Source organism: Podarcis pityusensis, assembly GCF_964106645.2.
Source record: "Podarcis pityusensis genome assembly, chromosome: 7".
NCBI classification, from domain to species: domain Eukaryota; kingdom Metazoa; phylum Chordata; class Lepidosauria; order Squamata; family Lacertidae; genus Podarcis; species Podarcis pityusensis.
Window position 1 is genome coordinate 61,519,562 of NC_138031.1, and position 18,121 is coordinate 61,537,682.

The 18,121-nt window shown below is 45.3% G+C and overlaps 1 protein-coding gene, 1 long non-coding RNA gene and 1 pseudogene across 3 annotated transcripts in view; 1 reads left to right on the top strand and 2 right to left on the bottom strand.

The window, feature by feature from the left end:
* Positions 1 to 11,493: 11,493 nt before the first annotated feature.
* Positions 11,494 to 13,003, top strand: LOC308482312. The gene is made up of 2 exons (XR_013989203.1): positions 11,494 to 12,153; positions 12,696 to 13,003. It is a non-coding gene; the product is annotated as an uncharacterized lncRNA (long non-coding RNA).
* Positions 13,004 to 13,773: 770 nt separating this feature from the next.
* LOC308482289 (NXPE family member 3-like) overlaps positions 13,774 to 18,121 on the bottom strand; it is a 60,027-nt gene continuing 55,679 nt past the window's right edge. Inside the window, exons 4-6 of the mRNA XM_081015299.1 lie at positions 16,152 to 16,225; positions 15,846 to 16,058; positions 13,774 to 14,554 (exon numbers count right to left, since the gene is read on the bottom strand). Coding sequence (XP_080871425.1) covers positions 14,127 to 14,554; positions 15,846 to 16,058; positions 16,152 to 16,225 — 715 coding nt within the window. The 3' untranslated portion in view covers positions 13,774 to 14,126. The remainder of the gene's footprint in view (positions 14,555 to 15,845; positions 16,059 to 16,151; positions 16,226 to 18,121) is intronic.
* Positions 14,549 to 15,742, bottom strand: LOC308481797 (NXPE family member 3 pseudogene; annotated as a pseudogene). The gene is made up of 2 exons: positions 15,678 to 15,742; positions 14,549 to 15,475 (listed from the first exon to the last, which is right to left on the bottom strand). The product of its transcript is annotated as an NXPE family member 3 pseudogene (transcript).

Sequence of the window (18,121 nt, forward strand, 5' to 3'; positions counted from 1 at the left end):
ACACAACCTGAAGCATCTGTAACCCGAGGTATGACTGTACTGATTTAAGCAACAACTCTGGTTAGCCCTAACTGTGGAATGCTGCTGCCAATGTAGCACTGAACCAGGATTAAGTCCAGGGAGTAGAATGGATGCTCCAGAAGGAAGCAGGTGGAGAGAAGATGTGTGATTCTTAGTTGAATACAACCAGTGTTTTTTTTCTGGGGGTACTCATGGGTATGCAGTAGCAGCCCCTTTATTTCTAGAAGAAAAGCACTGGTTAAAAGCATGGCACTTACTGTAGCAACTCCATGCTGAGTACCAACACCTTTTTTCTAGAAGAAAAGCACCAAATACAACCCTTTATCAAACAAATTCAATCCCCTGCATGGATAATGAATGAGATTATTTCACCTCCTCCTTCTTTGAAAAAAAATATATATTGATATTTTTTTTTAAGATTTAAATGTTATGTATTTCAGCACCAGTTTGATTCCTCTTCCTAACAACTCACCCATTATGACTGCAGTGACATTTATTACCTTGATTTATTTTTTAGCCAGGTATCTACCATTACTTTTAAAAGCATGTAGCATACTTTATAGACAAAAAGCTGTGTTAAAATGGCCCAGTGTAAAAATGATATTGTCAAAGGAGACAATGTGAGCCTTTTCCAGCATGAGAAATGAGGAATCAAAGGATGAGGGTGTTGTTTGGTAGGCTTTTGAATGAGCTTTTACAGTGGCTCATGCAACAGCTTCTTAGGAAATCTCCTGAGATTCAGTGTATATGTCAATTCTGTTGCCATTAAAGTGTTTTGTTCTCCTTTTCTGAATTTAATTGGGATACTTGTATCATGTTGTGTATTAGAAAGTGAGATTCCCTGTATATGTTAAAAACAAGGGGCGTGTTTCTGCAAAGGAGGTATTTTCAATAAGATTGGAATCTTGGAAGAGAAAATTATTTTAAATGTTGGCTGCCTCTGGCCTGTGAGATGATTAACTCAGAGAGTTTGTGCTTTAATTAACGGCTGAAGTTCATCACGTGTAAATTGACAACCAGGGAACTGTTGCTGTCAGAGACTTCATCGGAAAAATTATTGCTTCATCCACATCAAAAAGGTTTAGTCCTGAGGGAATTGAACAGCTCTGGGAAAAAGATCTAGTTGTTCAGATTCACCTAGAATTCCAATATGACATTCATTTGTTTCTTTGCCACTTTGGTAAACCAATTGTTTATTGATAACAAGTGGAAATGGGGCCTTGCAGGCAGGATTCAATAACTGAACAGCATGTTATCTAGAAAAAGGCCATTAAGGCTCAAGTTATATATCCAACCATTAGTACATAAGGAAATGACAAAGCGCAATGTCCTGTAACACTACAATGATGCCACATAGTATGCTGGAGGCATTTAGAGACCCACATTTGACAATCACACGAGTCACTAGACTTATGAAGGAATTACACAGGCCGTTATTTCATTCTTTTACAGATATCTATAGTAATAGCCTCAAAAATGTTAGCACTGCACTCCCCCTTCACCCAAATATAAAGGATTAAAAACTCTTGGTCCCGACTCTCATACTTTTCAGCCAGATAACACCTGAAGTTTAATAAGTTCTGGTTAGGGATGGACAGATCAGTCAATTTAGTTTCTGTCAGCTTTTCAGTCTTAAATTTGGTTCTCCACATTTCCATGTCACCCTGGAGATGTTAGACAGACATTTCCCATACAAAAACATAAGAAGAGCCTGTTGGGTCAAGCCAATGGCCCATCTAGTCCAGCATCCTTACAGTGGCCAACCAGGTATCTATGGGAAACCTGCAAGCGGCATTTGAACACAAGAGCACCCTCCCTTCCTGTGGTTTCCAGAAACTGGTATTCAGACACATTACCGCCTCCAAAGGTGGAGGCAGAGCATAGCCATCACAACTAGTAGCCTTTGATAGTCCTCTCCTCCATGAATTTGTCAAAACCTATCTTAAAGCCATCTAGGTTGGGGGCCACCACTGCTTCCTGTGGGAGCAGGTTCCATAGTTTACCTGTGCTGCATGTAGAAGTACTTTCTGTTCTCTATTCCCTGAATTTTCCAACATTTGACTTCATTGGATGTCCACAACTTCTAGCATTATGAGGGACATTTCTCTATCCACTTTAACCATGCCATGCATAGTTTTATAAACTTTTATCATTTCACCTTTTACTCTCCTTTTCTCTAAACTAAAAAAAGACCTAAATGCTGCAGTTAGGAAAAACAATCAATTTCTACAAAAATTGAGTTCTTTTTTGTACCACAGGACCTAAACACTCTACCACTGCACTGCCTGCTGAACACTCTGTCTTGTCTGAAGTGCAAACAATAAAAAGTGCAGATAGTGGACTCAAAACTGTGGCTTCCAACTTTGTCTGCCTGTGATTCTTTCCCAGTTCCTTTGGGGTGTGATCTGACCCCAAGCAGTTGGTTGCTGAATCTCGAGGGCTATAGTGCCATGTTGTCAAAATGAGCATTAAAGAGAAGGGTTTTTTCCTCCCTAATGTTAATTACATTGTTATCTTGATAACAACTCACCCTTCCCCATGCTTGCTATTTAATTTAAAATCACGCAAACAGAATTTCTAATTACACCCTTGACAGGTGACTTTAGGTCCTCACCCTCTAAAGTCTAGCCAGTACACTCTGCCCAAATCCCAACACCTTTTGTACATTGTGCCAGGCACAGTGTGGTATTAAAACTTTTTTTGCTGCAAGTATTTTCAATGTGCATTTTAAAACAGCTTCCAAATAAAATATCTGATTACCCATTCATGGTACCAGATGCAAAGAAAACAACAACAACAACAAAACAGCTCCTGTGGTGTACAGGTGCTATTCTACAAAATTAGAAGCTTATCCACCCAGAAACATTGGTACTTTCCGCCTTGTGGCGGATTTAATTAGTCTTATCTCTCCCTTTTGACCGGTGAAGCTTGAGAGGCCTTGCCAATAGTATATGCTGCTGCCAGCAAACTCCTGAGGTCAAAGACTCTCACGAAGCCTGGATCTCCCAGATCCAATCCCAATGCTTCATCCACTGAATATTAGATAGGCTGTAAACAGAATGAGCTGAGCATTCAAGTTTTGTCTCCCACTCACATGCCATAGTACAATCAGATACACTTGAGACATACCGACACATCCTTTCCCTTGGCCTCTTCTTGCCCCTCTGAGATTATAAATGTTCCTCTGCAGCCTCTGTTTTATTTATTATTTTCAAGTTTGATTTTTATTTTGTGTTATCCAGGGAGGCAGATGTGCACAGTCTGACAGGAAACATTAAGCTCAATGAAGATTTTTCAGTTCACAGATTTCCTCCTTTTGGACTGAACAAATTTCTGAAGGGAAAGGGTGAAATGGACAAGGACAGAGATGACCTTATGAGGCATGCCATAGAAACCCATGATGCAAGCATATTTTCTCTTATATCAAGAGCCCTCTCCCTCTCCATTAATAGAGATTAATAATGTTGCGAATACAAATGAGTTCCATGTTGCAAACTAAAAGTAGCACAGTAATTAATCACTGGCATCATCATCGCCTTCGGGAAAAGAAGAGCCCATGTGTTGTCTCTCCTGCCATGCAGTTCTGCTCTGCCATAACCTGCCCCTTTAAGATGGATTGGGAACCTCTTCTAGCCAGTGGGCCTGATCCTTATTTCCCCACTCTTGCAGTGCAAAAATTGACAGACCACCCACCTGTTAATCACTTGACATCAGGTGATGCTGCACTGTGAAGTCCCAGTTGTGGGAATTTCAAAGTGTCACATAGGCTGATTTAAGAGTACTTTCGCAAACAGTTTCATGCTTCTCTTTGAACCAGAGGTAAGTTTGTTGGGACAGGAACCAGCCTTCTTTGCACATGTTACACTGTAAAGTACTGTGTGCATTGGCAATATGATACAAATAATACATTTCTAGTCCTTTAAGTCTTTCGTAAGCACTTTCTGGACTTTGAAGCTCACCCATTGGCACATTAGAGTCAGCACATCACCTGCAATATGCACCAAGCAAGGTCCACTTCCTGTAGACATAGTAGCACGGGAAAACTTCACCCGCTGAACTTCTGCTATCCGTACTGGACATTAAAGGCATGAGAGCTGTGCAAGACAATCCTACCCCATAAGTCTTAATTATGGTCAAGCATTATTTTTTATTCCAGTGTTGTGCAATTACTTTACTTCACATTGAACATGTAATAATAATTAAAAAGTTGATTTTATATGTCTTTGAAGTGAATTGACCCCCCTGCTCTCCAGTGACCTTCCCTCTTTTTAAATGTATCATTTCCCCCTTCGTGTTTAACAGACTTACCACATTTTACTTCATGCACCATTAATGCAGTCAGATTGCTAAATTGATTTTTACAGTTCACTTTTGGCCTCTCAGGATAGAGGCAGTTAAGATGTGACCATTTTTTAACAAAATAGGAATTGTCAGAAAGCATAAAGCTCTGAGAGAAACATCGAAGCATTCAGAAGGGAATGGGCTACATTCACTTTTGGCGCCTTATGCCTGGGACGCTGCAAATTTCCCTCATCCAGTCATCCACTGTAAGTCGCACTTCATTACTTCTCACATTAACCGTCCATTACCTCTTCCTGAAGAGGAACTCTGTGAAATTGGAAAGCTTTACAAAATATGACCAGCACATGAGTCCAATAAAAGGCACATCATAACCAAGGGCCAGTTTACCTCTTCTAGGGCGAAATATGAAATATTAGAATGGTGACCATTCTTTGTACCCCAGTTTGGAGATCCACCTCGTCTTTGAAGCCTGGACTTGTAATACACTGAGCCCCCCAAAAGCCACTTCTGCAACCTGTATTCCCATACCATCCTTCCCTTCTTCAAGGTCACTCCCAGGCAACCTGCTTAAGCTTTAATAATTATTATTTTTTTGTACAAAGTTTGCACAGATGTTATACAACTTCAGCTGTTTATTGAGCATTCATTCTGATTTGTTTGTGAGGAGTTTGTACAATGTTGAATTAAGCAAGCAAATGTTATCCCACACTTTCCAGTGTACTTTTCCACCACTTTCCTTATTGCAAAGTGTCTGGTTTCAGTAGGGGACAAGGGTTTGTTGCACAAGAGCACCAAACAAACTTTACTTGTGTAGCCTAACTTTGCCAAGATGTGATTGAATCCCATCCAAAAATAGCAGCAGTCTGTACGTGCCCAAAGTTTCTGACCTTTCCATTCCATCTTCCTTTTTGAATGGCTACGTATTAATGGATGACGTGAATATCCACTTCCACTGGAAGCCTCACTGTTTCCATGAGATGTAGAACATCTCATGTAGAAGACTTGTAGCATACATGTAACATGTGTGTTGTTACATATCAGTTGCTACATACCTGATACCTGTTTTCAAGTATGCAGATGATACCCAGCTCTACCTCTCTTTCAAATCGGAACCAGTGAAGGTGGTGAAGGTCCTGTGTGAGTGCCTGGAGGCGGTTGGAGGATGGATGGTGGCTAATGGATTGAGGCTGAGTCCTGACAAGACAGAAGTACTGTTTTGGGGGGACGGGGGGGGACTGGTGTGGGGGACTCCCTGGTCCTGAATGGGGTAACTGTGCCCCTGAAGGACCAGGTGCACAGCCTAGGAATCATTTTGGACTCACAGCTGTCCATGGAGGCACAGGTCAATTCTGTGCCCAGGGCAGCTGTCTACCAGCTCCATCTGGTACTCAGGCTGAGACCCTACTTGCCCACGGACTGTCTCGCCAGAGTGGTGTATGCTCTGTTTATCTCCCGCTTGGACTACTGCAATGCACTCTACATGGGGCTACCTTTGAGGGTGACCTGGAAACTACAATTAATCCAGAATGCAGCAGCTAAACTGGTGACTGGGAGCTGAGACCACATAACACCAGTCTTGAAAGACCTACATTGGCTCCCAGTACTTTTCCGAACACAATTCAAAGTGTTGGTGCTGACCTTTAAAGCCCTAAAGGGCCTTGGCCCAGTATACCTGAAGGAGCATCTCCACCCCCATCATTCGACCTGGACACTGAGGTCCAGCACCGAGGGCCTTCTGGCGGTTCCCTCACTGCAAGTAGCAAAGTTACAGGGCACCAGGCAGAGGGCTTTCTCAGCAGTCACTCCCGCCCTGTGGAACACCCTCCCATCAGATGCCAAAGGAATAAAAAAAATCTGACATTTAGAAGACATCTTAAGGCAGCCCTTTTTAGGGAAGTTTTTAAATGACTGATGTTTTAATGTATTTTTAATCTCACTTCTAGCTTTTCTACTGTGGGAAATGGCTGCCTCCCACATGAACAGACTCCAGCCGTGCCAGTAACTCAGGACTGATATGGGAATAATTAACCCTGGCAGACTCCCCAGGGTGGGGGAGGACTGTTTCACAAACCTGCAGATCACCCGTGATCTGTCAGCTCGCATCAAGGTGTGAGCGGGGGTGTGTGTGTGTGTGCTGGGTCAAAGAGCACAGCACTGCTGGCACTTTCCAGAGCCACTCCTACACGCAGGGGTACCTGTTCCTTAAAAAAATAATATTTGGCCAAAAACAGGCGTATTCTGGACCGATGAAGAAAAAGAAAATAACCTGTGGAACTGCACAGTCACTGGTGTTTAAGTTTGGACATAACCATGGTGTTTTGATTTAGGGAGGTGATCTGTACATGACTATAATTTTCTTTCTATCTACACTTGCTTTTATGTGCTGAGCCTCATTAAAAAGATATAATTTTCAAATGGAGTACAGGTGGACTTCTATTTGTTGTTGTTTAGTCGTTTAGTTGTGTCCGACTCTTCGTGACCCCATGGACCAGAGCACGCCAGGCACTCCTGTCTTCCACTGCCTCCCGCAGTTTGGTCAGACTCATGTTCGTAGATTCGAGAACACTGTCCAACCATCTCGTCCTCTGTCGTCCCCTTCTTCTTGTGCCCTCCATCTTTCCCAACATCAGGGTCTCTTCCAGGGAGTCTTCTCTTCTCATGAGGTGGCCAAAGTATTGGAGTCTCAGCTTCAGGATCAGTCCTTCCAGAGAGCACTCAGGGCTGATTTCCTTAAGAATGGATAGGTTTGATCTTCTTGCAGTCCATGGGACTCTCAAGAGTCTCCTCCAGCACCATAATTCAAAAGCATCAATTCTTTGGCGATCAGCCTTCTTTATGGTCCAGCTCTCACTTCCATACATCACTACAGGGAAAACCATGACTTCTATTTACAATTAATTATTCAGCTGTGCAGTTTTAATTGGACTTGACAAAAGATAAAGGAGTGGCCAAGATGGCGTTTGCTAGCGCTGACGCAGGACAAAAAAAGAGTGAATTCCTCCCTTTTTCAAGGGAGTGGAAAACATTTGGTGGCTGACTCCACAACAATCTGAAACAATAATTTGGGAAATATCCCACACTATATAGTACATCTGTTTGCAGGCTTTTCTTCATTATGGGTGAGAGAAAAGGTGAAGCAGGTATTTAGCAGCCCCCCTTCAGGGCCCGGGGGGTTGTTCTGTGTGATCCCCGGAAAAGCTGATCAATTGCCAGATGATTTATATCTTCATCGTTGCATGTATCTGCAAACAGTATGTTTTAAGAATACAACAACTTTGGAATTTACTGCGTCATTAAACTTCAAATAGCAGGCTTGGACAACAGCCTAGACTGGGAGATAAGACCGGAGTGGAGCCAGGAAAAACTGCGCTGATAAATTGACAGAAGGGTATGGGTGGGTGGCTGGGTGTGTGTGTGTGTGTGTGTGTGTGTGTGTGTGTGTGTAACTGTACTTGGCAAATGAAAGGATATATGGCTGTCTAACATGATGAGAATTGATCAACCAGGGACTGAGGACTTTGAGAGTTTAAGATCGGAATGTGGAAAATATGAGAACAACAAAAAGAAAGCTGAAATTATAATTGTATGAGATGATCGCTTCAGAGGTCCAGAATTTGGGAAGTCCATTTGAAATTTAATAATTAATAATTTGGTTGTAATTTGGTCCCCCCCCCTTGATTTGGATTTGGATTAGGATTGGATTTGATTTGTTATTAATTGGATGTATTTAATGGAAAATTAATAAAAATTATTTTAAATAATAATAATGTATTTTTAATCTCCTGTTGGAAGCCGCCCAGAGTGGCTGGGGAAACCCAGCCAGATGGGTGGGGTATAAGTAATAAATTATTATTATTATTATTATTATTATTATTATTATTATTATTTGGAAGCAGAGAATATAGAATGGAGAAATGATAAGAGAAAGTGGCGACATTTGACCTTTCCACTGTCTGCTGTTTTTCTATTCCAAATTACACTGTGACTCACCGCTCTCTGCCCAGGTTTGAAATGCATTGAATATTAGCACAAAACACTATTACAAAAGAGAAGACACTGCCAAGATGGCGCCCTGACTACAATAATCCTGCAGTTGAATGTATGAAAGTGCTCATTTCACAGAATAAAAACTGCTGATGCTTAGAAGCACTCCTCTCCCACACACAGAAGCAAAACATCTACACCCATGTAAAAACAAAAAAATAATTCCCCAAAATAGGAGAAATCCCCCCTCAAGCAATAACAAGCCCAACACCTCTTTGTTTTGTTTCAAAGAATTGGAGGTGCAGGAGGAATCACTAGCACCAAGAGAGACATCTATTGCACCGTGATGGCTGTGGACCACATTGGGGGAGCCCCGAAGCAATTTGTGTGCACTGATGATAGCAATAGGAACTCCCCTGGGCTTAAAAGCAGCTTGGAGAAAGGTGTTGGGATCATAGCATCTTCCCCTATCCTGGCACACCACAGTTCCAATCCTGTTTGTTCCCAATCCTCTACAGTTATTTACATTAAAACAACAACAACAACCCTGCACTTTGTTTGCTTGCAATGAATGACACATCTATTTTGGCCCTAATGCTTGTACTGCAGCCACTACAGTCCATTCATGGGATTGGGCTGCTCATTGGCTTCCCTCCAATAGTATGAGCAATTTAATATGAAAAATTCATACTGGTACTGAGAAAGGTATAAATAGCCCTTCAAATGCTGTTTTGTAATCTTGACAATCCATTCGAGTTTCCATTAATAAGAATGACTTAGGCATGGTTTTGATGAAGTGTCTTAAGTGTTTTGCCTTGACTGAATGCATTGTGTTTTTCTCCCTCACCAGTTTCTTACAAGGCTGATTATTCCACCCGAGGCTTTTCGAGAACAGCCACCAGGATATGTTTTTGAGCCTATTAAAGGGCTTTCTTTACGATGACATGTACAATCGCTGATCAATGAGTGTCTGGCAGCAACACACTCAGCTGCTTTGTGGGGCATGATATTAATGCTGACTGCATGCATGCTTACAACAGAGGAGGTCCTGGTTCATATACAAAACAACTAAGAATAGCACTCTGGGGAGCATTTCAACGAGTAAGGGCTACACAAAAACAGGATGCAACAAATCTCCTAAGAGATTTGACACCATGTAAAGCTGCAAAGAGTTGTCAATATCTCTCATGACCTAGCACTTCTCCATACAGTGGTACCTTGGGTTACAGACACTTCAGGTTACAGACTCCACTAACCCAGAAATAGTACCTCGGGTTAAGAACTTTGCTTCAGGATGAGAACAGAAATCGCACGGCAGCGGTGCAGCGGCAGTGGGAGGTCCCATTAGCTAAAGTGGTACCTCAGGTTAAGAACAGTTTCAGGTTAAGAATGGACATCCAGAATGAATTAAGTTCTTAACCCGAGGTACCACTGTATGTGTTTTGCGGCAGATAAAAAAAGCCTCAGTTGGATGTGCAGGCCACACAGATGGCTGCACCTGGAAGAGACCCCAGTCCCAAGATTTGCTTTGAGTTGTTTTGCCTCTTCCCTCTTTATGCAGGTTGCAAACCTGGATGGAAGATACTGGCAGATTCCCTGTAGCCTGTTGGTGCTGGGTTGGCTATGTGGATGCTTTTGCTCCCAATGAGATGCAATGCCCACTGCATGGTGGGCTGAGAAGGAAAATATAGCTATAATTGATATTACTTGCTTTCTGTTTGATGGTGATTTATATCCACCCACAGAATGGCCTTTTTAAAATAGCACTGGCAGCTAAGACAACAGCAGATAAAAGTTTTGAATAGTGCAGCAGGTTATTTGTACAGGTCTAATAACATTTTACTCTGAATCTTATTTAATAACCTCCAGGCTTTATAAGTTAGGCTTTGTGGTGTGTTCTAAAGGCTAATGGCAAAGCCCAATAAAAATGATTAGAGTAAAAATTTAAATAGAGATACAAAACAGGTACTTCAATCTGTGGGGCAAAACACACAAGAGCAGGGCAGGGGAGGAAGTCAGTGAACTAAGCCTCCTGGAGGCACAGCTACTGAGGCTCATCTGGGACATTAAGTGAATCTGCTGCAGCCAGGCTACTCACAGGGCTCATAACATGGGCGTAGCCAGGATTTTTGTTGGCGGGACAGGCTTTTGCTAGGGGGGCCAGAACCTCAGATTTGTATTGATTTAGGGGGGCAGCTGCCCCCCCAGCTATGCCCATGGCTTATAAGGACTGAGAATCTCCCCTTCATGCCAAACAATTCATGAAGCAAGGGGACAGGGTCAGCCCAAGACACTCTGCTGCCTGAGGTGAACCACAAAATGCCCTGCCAGGAATTGCCATTTGTTTAGGGGGGTGGGTTAGAGCAGTGTTTCTCAACCTTTTTCTATGGCCCCCTTCCGACTTTGTTTCCTTCTTGTGCCCCCGCTCCCCGTCTTACCAGTAAAAAGGTAGCTATTTAAATGTTTTGTTTGTAAGTAGAACATGTTTTATTTATAATTGTTATAATTTATACAAAATACAATTACATAGCAATTTATACTTTAAGTATTTCTTGATCAATGTGACCCTTGCGCTTGATGACCAGAAACAAGCTTTTTAAAATATCCGGTTGTGTTGCTGTGAGAGATAACCGAAGGTCACCTCTGTCCATTATGTTAACAAGATTCCGCGTTAGGCTGTGTAACTCTTGCATGCAGCAACATACCTCCTTTCGTAGTAATGCTTGCACAAAGAAACAGCAGCCCCTCATACTAACGCTGCTGCAGCCATGCACCATGACATGGGGGGGCAGGGGACCATATGGTCCCCGATTGGGAAACAATGGGTTAAAGCACTGATAGGAAATATCAGTCTCAGGGACCACATGCAGCCCTCCCAGCCTGTCGGGACTCAGGCCACTCCTCTCCAGTTCTGCTTTGATGGACTGAAATGTTTCTTTGGATGAAGAGAATGTACTGTGGTGGTGAGAGAGTGCTCACCTCACCCCCCCCTTCCCTGCCCCCACAAAACACACCACCTCTTTCAATTCAGCAGTATGTCCCCTCTCTTGCCTTTGCACCATGGCTTACTTTTTGGAGACAGAAGCTGCTCTTTTGCAAACCTGGGAGCCTGCCTTTCAGGAGACAGCTATTACTAGTCTAAGCAAAATATGAACAAATAATATTTATTATTTCAATTCCATTTTCTATGTAAAACACTCAATACACAAATACAACATTAGAATCATGGCCACATTAAAAAAATAAAAGCTAGATAATCAAATGCTTTTGTGTTCAACAGAAGGCACTTTCAAATTATAGGCAAATGATTTACATTTCACACTCTGAGAAACTTTGCTTTGGTGTATGTGTGCTTGAATGCTGTGCCTGTATGTGTACACACGTATACTCTGTAGTGCTGACACAACAAAATTTAGCACACTTCATCTGTAGTGAGCAATTACTGCACGTTATGGATGCAAACCTGAAATCTCCCCTACATTCATGTTCCCTAGCCAATACTAACAAAGTCAGGTGAGTAGCCACCAGGGCTTTCCTTTTATGTTCAAACACAGTGCTTATTGGAGGGTGGAAGAACAAATCTCTGGAGCTGTTTCAGGCTACAATCCTATAGCCCTCTAAGCTGGAGGAATGTCCAACTGAACTTGACTGGACATGCTTCTGATTACACATAGAAACAATTGAGACATACCTAGGTTCTCTTGAACTCTTGGCAAGGAGCTGTATCAGTGCATCCAAAGCCAGGAGAGACCATGGACCGGAAACTCAAAAAGCTTATTTTCATCTCCTTTAGCACTCTACCAGAAGTGGCTTGTGAAGTGTGCCGATAGAAGGGTGGGCTCCTAGGTATTTTTTTTTTTAATGATATTTATTGGAATTTCACATGAAAAAACATCTTAATAATAAAGAAATTTAGAAATAAAAAGAAAGAAAAAAAACCATACAAGATACAAAAAGAAAAAAGAAAAAACAGTTAAAAACAATTCCGTCTTTTCATCACAACTTTTACATTTACTTATTTCCCGGACCTCCTCATACCTCCCTCTATTGTATTCCGATTTAATTTGTTTGTCCAGCAATTCCTTTTCCTCCTTTTTAATCCCATCCTTAATCTTAATATAATATAACATTGAATTTTAACCTATTAAAAACCAATTTTCCATTTCTTTTGACTTTTTTAGTCCTAATCCTTAATCTTAATCTATCTTTAACTTTAAAGCCTGTACAGCTAGAAGCCACTTAATTTCAATCCAACATCACTCTAACATTCTTTAATTTTGCAATATTTCTGTAAATAGTCTTTGAATTTCTTCCAATCTTCTTCCACCGACTCTTCTCCCTGATCACGGATTCTGCCAGTCATTTCCACCAATTCCATGGGCTCCTAGGTATTCTGCACCGTTGGCAGGGGTCAACCTAAGCACCCCCTAAGTATGCCCTTGGGTGGGTGTGATTTCTCTGTTTTGCCAGAGTTGACTTCCTGTCACTGCCCCCATTCAGTGCTCACTGCAGCTGCCCCCCCCCCCCCCGCTGGAGAAACTGCTCTAGCCACCCCCTTGCACATGCTAAGGTGGCTGCCTAGCAGCAATGACAGCATTGTAAGGGACCAGGCAGACATGTGGCCACTGAGCTCCCTGGACAATTACAGCACCACAGTCAGCTAAGCATGTTTGCAAGTGTGAGGGGGAGGCTGGCAGTTTCCCCACACCCTTGTGCTCATGCATTGGCAGGCTTACCTGGTAGTGATTCATTACAGAGCTGCTGCTGCTCCCACTAGGGAAACCAGCTTGCAAGGGGGAGGCTGTCCAAACCCTTTGTGTAACTGAGCTTCCCTGGCAGAGGCAGCTGTTGGGCTTTCCAGTCCATTACAGTGCTGCTGCTGCTGCCACCAGCAGCGAAGCATATGCCCATGCTGCCCAGGGCAGGTGCACTCCCGAGGGGGGCGGGGCACAGAGGGTGCCCTCCCAGGCATGGGATAGCTGCTCAGGTGCACAGAGCAGCGCGCGCGCCCTTCAGCCAGTTGCCGTCGATGGTGGACATTTGGTGCACCGTGTGCCCGCGACTCCCAAGCCTCCCCCAGCTGTCAAAATGAAGGGGGAAGGGGGGGGAATGACCCCAGCAAAGCAGTGCAGCTCTCTCCCTTCCCCAATGTTTTGGGGTAGGCTTGGGAGTCGCGGGCGGGCGGTGCGCCAAATGTCACCCCCCACAGCGAAGACACCTAGGATGGTCCCCCACCACCACACACCCTTCCTCCACCCCTGGCTGCCACACAAGCCTTCTCACATAAGAACACAGTTTGGGCTGGGCCTCATTCCCATCAACAGTGAAGGTCTCAAGTGCAAATGTGGTCCAGTAGAGGGACACTGCTGTCCAGGCACCCAGCCCTGTAGATTCATCTCAGAGAAGGATGGACCCATTTCATCTCACCTTAAGCAGCAGCCCTTTTTCTGCAGGAAGAAGCCCCAGATGATCACGTCCTATTATTCCATGCTATAAAATTCCCACCCACCCAAAACAGGTATTGGCAAGTTCTTCCATAAGAAAGCCATCATCTTCCTCCATATCTTCTGAGAGACAGAAAGGTCTGCGGGATTTGAAGAATGACAAAAGGGTGTCCCACCCTCATTGGAAACTCTCTGGAGATCCCCTCTTCCTTGTGGAAGTTTTTCCATGTGTTCTGCAGAAATAGAGTGCCAAGTCTGCTCCATTCTGAGTCACTTTCCTGGGCAGACATAGGAGAGGAAGGAGTTGACCTCATTCTGCACAACGACCTTGCCAGGATGAATATTTTCAGGCAGGTAATGGCAGGAGGTCATGGCTCAGGCATCAACAATGGCCACTTTCATGCCTGCAAACATGGCACGAAGGATGTTGTCCAGCTGCAGGGAGAGCCAGTCACTGCCATAGACAGTGTATCCTGTGTTGGCTGACTTGATGACAATGGTGGTCTGGGGGCTGCGGGCCAGGAGCTGAGCCACAGCCTGCCGAATGCTGTGCACCCGCCGCACATATACATCCACTGGGAAGGTGATGAAATGGACCCCCAGCGTGAAGACCACCACCATGTCAGGGCCCCCACCAAGTGCATGCAGTTCATTGGCCAAGTAGTGTATGTCAGCCATCTTGGACTTCCCAGTGCGTAGTGGAATGCCATGGGAACGCCACCTCAGCACAAGGCCCTGTACTGGCTCCACAGCCAGCAGCGGGCCAGACTTATAGGTCACATGAAGGTCTATGTGCTTGACTGCTATACAGAGAAAGAGAAAGACAGAGTGTGTGTGAGACTCAAGAGTTAGAGTCCCAAATGGACAACTATACACTCCAGTTATCCATCAAAGGTTCCCATGTGCTCTGATCCATGATTTGCATACCCTTACTCATGTGTAACAGTAAGAGAGTAGCTTCTCTCACTGTTCTCCTAGTCCAGTGATGGCCAAACCTGGCCCTCCAGCTGTTTTGGGACTACAATTGCCATCATCCCTGACCACTTGTCCTGTTAGCTAGGGATGATGGGAGTTGTAGTCCAAAAACTGCTGGAGGGCCAAGATTGGCCATCACTGTCCTAGCCTTCTTAGTTCTCTGCCAAAGCCAACCACCCCAGCCAACACAATTCTTACCACTATTTCTGCTGTACAAAGACTACTCCATTCTGAGTCACTTCCCTGGACAGACGTAGGAGAGGAAGGCGTTGACCGCATTCTGTGCAATCACCTTGCCAGGATGGATGTTATCAGGCAGGTAGTGGCAGGAGGTCATGGCCCAGGCATCAACAATGGCCACTTTCATGCCTGCTAACATGGCACGAAGGATGTTGTCCAGCTGCAGGGAGAGCCAGTCACTGCCATAGACAGACTTGTATCCTGTGTTGGCTGACTTGATGACAACGGTGGTCTGGGGGCTGCGGGCCAGGAGCTGAGCCACAGCCTGCCAAATGCTGTGCACCCACCGCACATATACATCCACTGGGAAGGTGGTGAAATGGGCCCAGAGCGTGAAAACTACCACCATGTCCGGGCCCCCACCAAGTGCATCCAGCTCATTGGCCAAGTAGTGCATGTCAGCCATCTTGGACTTCGCGGTGCGCAGCGGAATGCCGTGGGCACGCCACCTCAGCACAAGGCCCTGTGCTGGCTCCACGGCCAGCAGTGGGCCAGCAGATAGGTCTCTGCTACACAGAGAAAGAGAAAGACAGAGTGTGTGAGAGACTCAAGAGTTAGAGTCCCAAATGGACAGCTCCACACTCCAGTCATCCATCAAAGGTTCTCATGTGCTCTGATCCATGATTTGCATACCCTTACACATGTGTAACAGTGAGGGAGTAGCTTCCCTCACTGTTCTCCTACCCCAAACATTCCTTCTTAGTTCTCTACCAAAGCCAACCACCCCAGCCAACACAATTCTCACCACTTCCCACACCAACCTCTCTTTCCTTCATTCCGGTTCTAAAGCTCAACCGTACCTTTCTTATACATCTATCCCCACACCAGGACACCTGTCCCCCCAGACAATGCCCTTTCCACATCCAGACAGTGACTTACATGGAATGAAGGCCAGCAGGAATTCCCACCACTGGCGTAGTGTGGAGTCTCCAATCATATGGACTATCTTGCCTCGCAAGCAGCTGAGTGCCAAGTCAGAAGTAGGGAAGGTCCGGCTAGAACATCCCAAGGAAACCCACACATCCTTGTAGTAGAAACCTGAAGGGTTGGTGAGGGCAAGGCCTGGATGGCATGGGAGCGGTGGGGAGGTGGCTACAGGAACACAGGCAAGGGATGGTCACAAGTGCCATTCTTAAGAATATAAACACAGAGCCAACTGACTTCCCACCATCTATTTCCACTCACCAACAGTCAGCTGATGGCTAGGCAGCACTTGGATGATGGGCACACTCCCTGGAATAATCCGTTCTGCCGCAGCTCTGTGTGAACAGAGAGGAATGAAGAACAGGGCAACTTGAGCTGCATCACTGCTGAAGTGTGAGTTTCTTCTTTGAAGCTCATCACGTTGTTAAAGACCAAGGGGTGTTGTAGCTATAGCATGTCTGAGGAATCCTATGCTGGGTTCTGTTGCTTACTGGTCACACTGGCTCACCTTCTACAGGCAATCTCTCAATCTGTGTTTAATTTAATTTGATTTTCATATTAATGGATAAAGTGTATGTCCAAAGTCCAGAGGACAATGTTACCACAGATGTGGAGGGGGTAGTGTTTATGGGTTTCTGTTGGGGCCGAGATTTGATTTTGGTGCTGCATTATTTTTGCTGTTTTTGTGATTTGCAATTGTGATTTTTGCAATTATTATTTTTTTGAAATGTGCTCATGAACATTACTAACATTTTGTTATCTGATCACATGCTCCTTGAAATATACTCAGAGTCGCAAAGTGATTTCATGCTCTTTATTCAGCTCATAGTGGTGGGGAGGAATGAATAAATGTCCCCTCACAGTATCTGCTTTATATACATTATTTACACAATGGGCTGCACATGATTGGCTAATTCTGGAATTCTACTGTAAGCCAATCAGGTTGTGGATTCACTTCTATCTGGAGCAGGATTGGGTGGTTCCTGCCAACCAATCATACTGCTGCATTGTTCTAGGACCAATCAGACTGCTGCATTCTGAATCCTATTGTTCTAGGACCAATCAGACTGCTACAGTTTGGATCCTATTCAACTCAGTACATAACACCCCTCCCCTCTAAGTTCCAGTCCTGCCCGGGAGGTCGCATTCATAGTCCTCAAGGTATGCCGGCGGCCTACGTGTGCGTTGTGGCCTGGGGTGTTCCCTGGTCCGGGCTCCGGGTTCTGGCTCGTGTTCCAAGGATGCTGGCTGTGATGCGGCTGTTTGGTCTGGTGCAACCGGCTCGCTCAGTCGTGGTTCTGGTTCCGGTGTCCTTTCGGCCTCACGGGTCCTCTCTGTATTTACTGATTCTGCCTCTCCTGCTGGCCCCTCCTGCTCTATGGGCCTCACTGCCCCGCTGTTCCCTTGGGACTCCTCTGACCTGTCCTCCTCCTGGTTTTCTCCCGGGAATCGTCGCCGTATCTGGTCGCAGTGGCGGCGCCAGCATTGCCCCCCATCCGTTAGCACCTCGTACGACACGGGGCCAGTGACCCTGGTGATTGTGGCGGGTACCCATGCTGGGCCTGCCCCAAAATTCTTTGCGTACACTGGGTCCTGGGCCTCGAAGGTCCGGGGGTTCCTGCCTTCCCCCACCACTACCTCATCCTGAGCTCTATCGGGGTGAAGGCGGTCCAATCTGATTGCAAGGCGCCGACCCATTAGTAGTTCAGCGGGGCTCCGGCCAGTCGTTGAGCTGGGGGTGCTGTGCTGTGCTAGAAGGAATGTGGCAAGGCGGTACTCCCAGTCCCCTTGCGTCATGCGGCGAAGGGTGTCCTTGGTGGTCCGCACCATGCGTTCTGCTTGGCCATTGGTGGCAGGGTGGAACGGCGCCGAACGGATGTGGCGGATGGCGTTCTGCGCTGTGAAGGTTTGGAATTCTCCTGACGTAAATGCAGTCCCGTTGTCTGAGACGAGAGTGTCAGGGAGCCCGTGGGTTGCAAACAGCCTGCGTAGTACCCGGATGGCTGCGGACGTGGAAGTGGACGGTACCAGTGCGACTTCCAGCCATTTGGTGTAGGAGTCCACCACTATGAAGAATGTTTTCCCCTGAAAGGGGCCAGCGAAATCCACATGCAGGCGTGACCATGGTGCTCGGGCGGACTCCCAGGACTGGACTGGGGCCCTTGGGGGATCTGGGCGGGATTCTTGGCAGGCCTGGCAGTGTTTGACCCAGGCCTCTATCTCTCCATCGA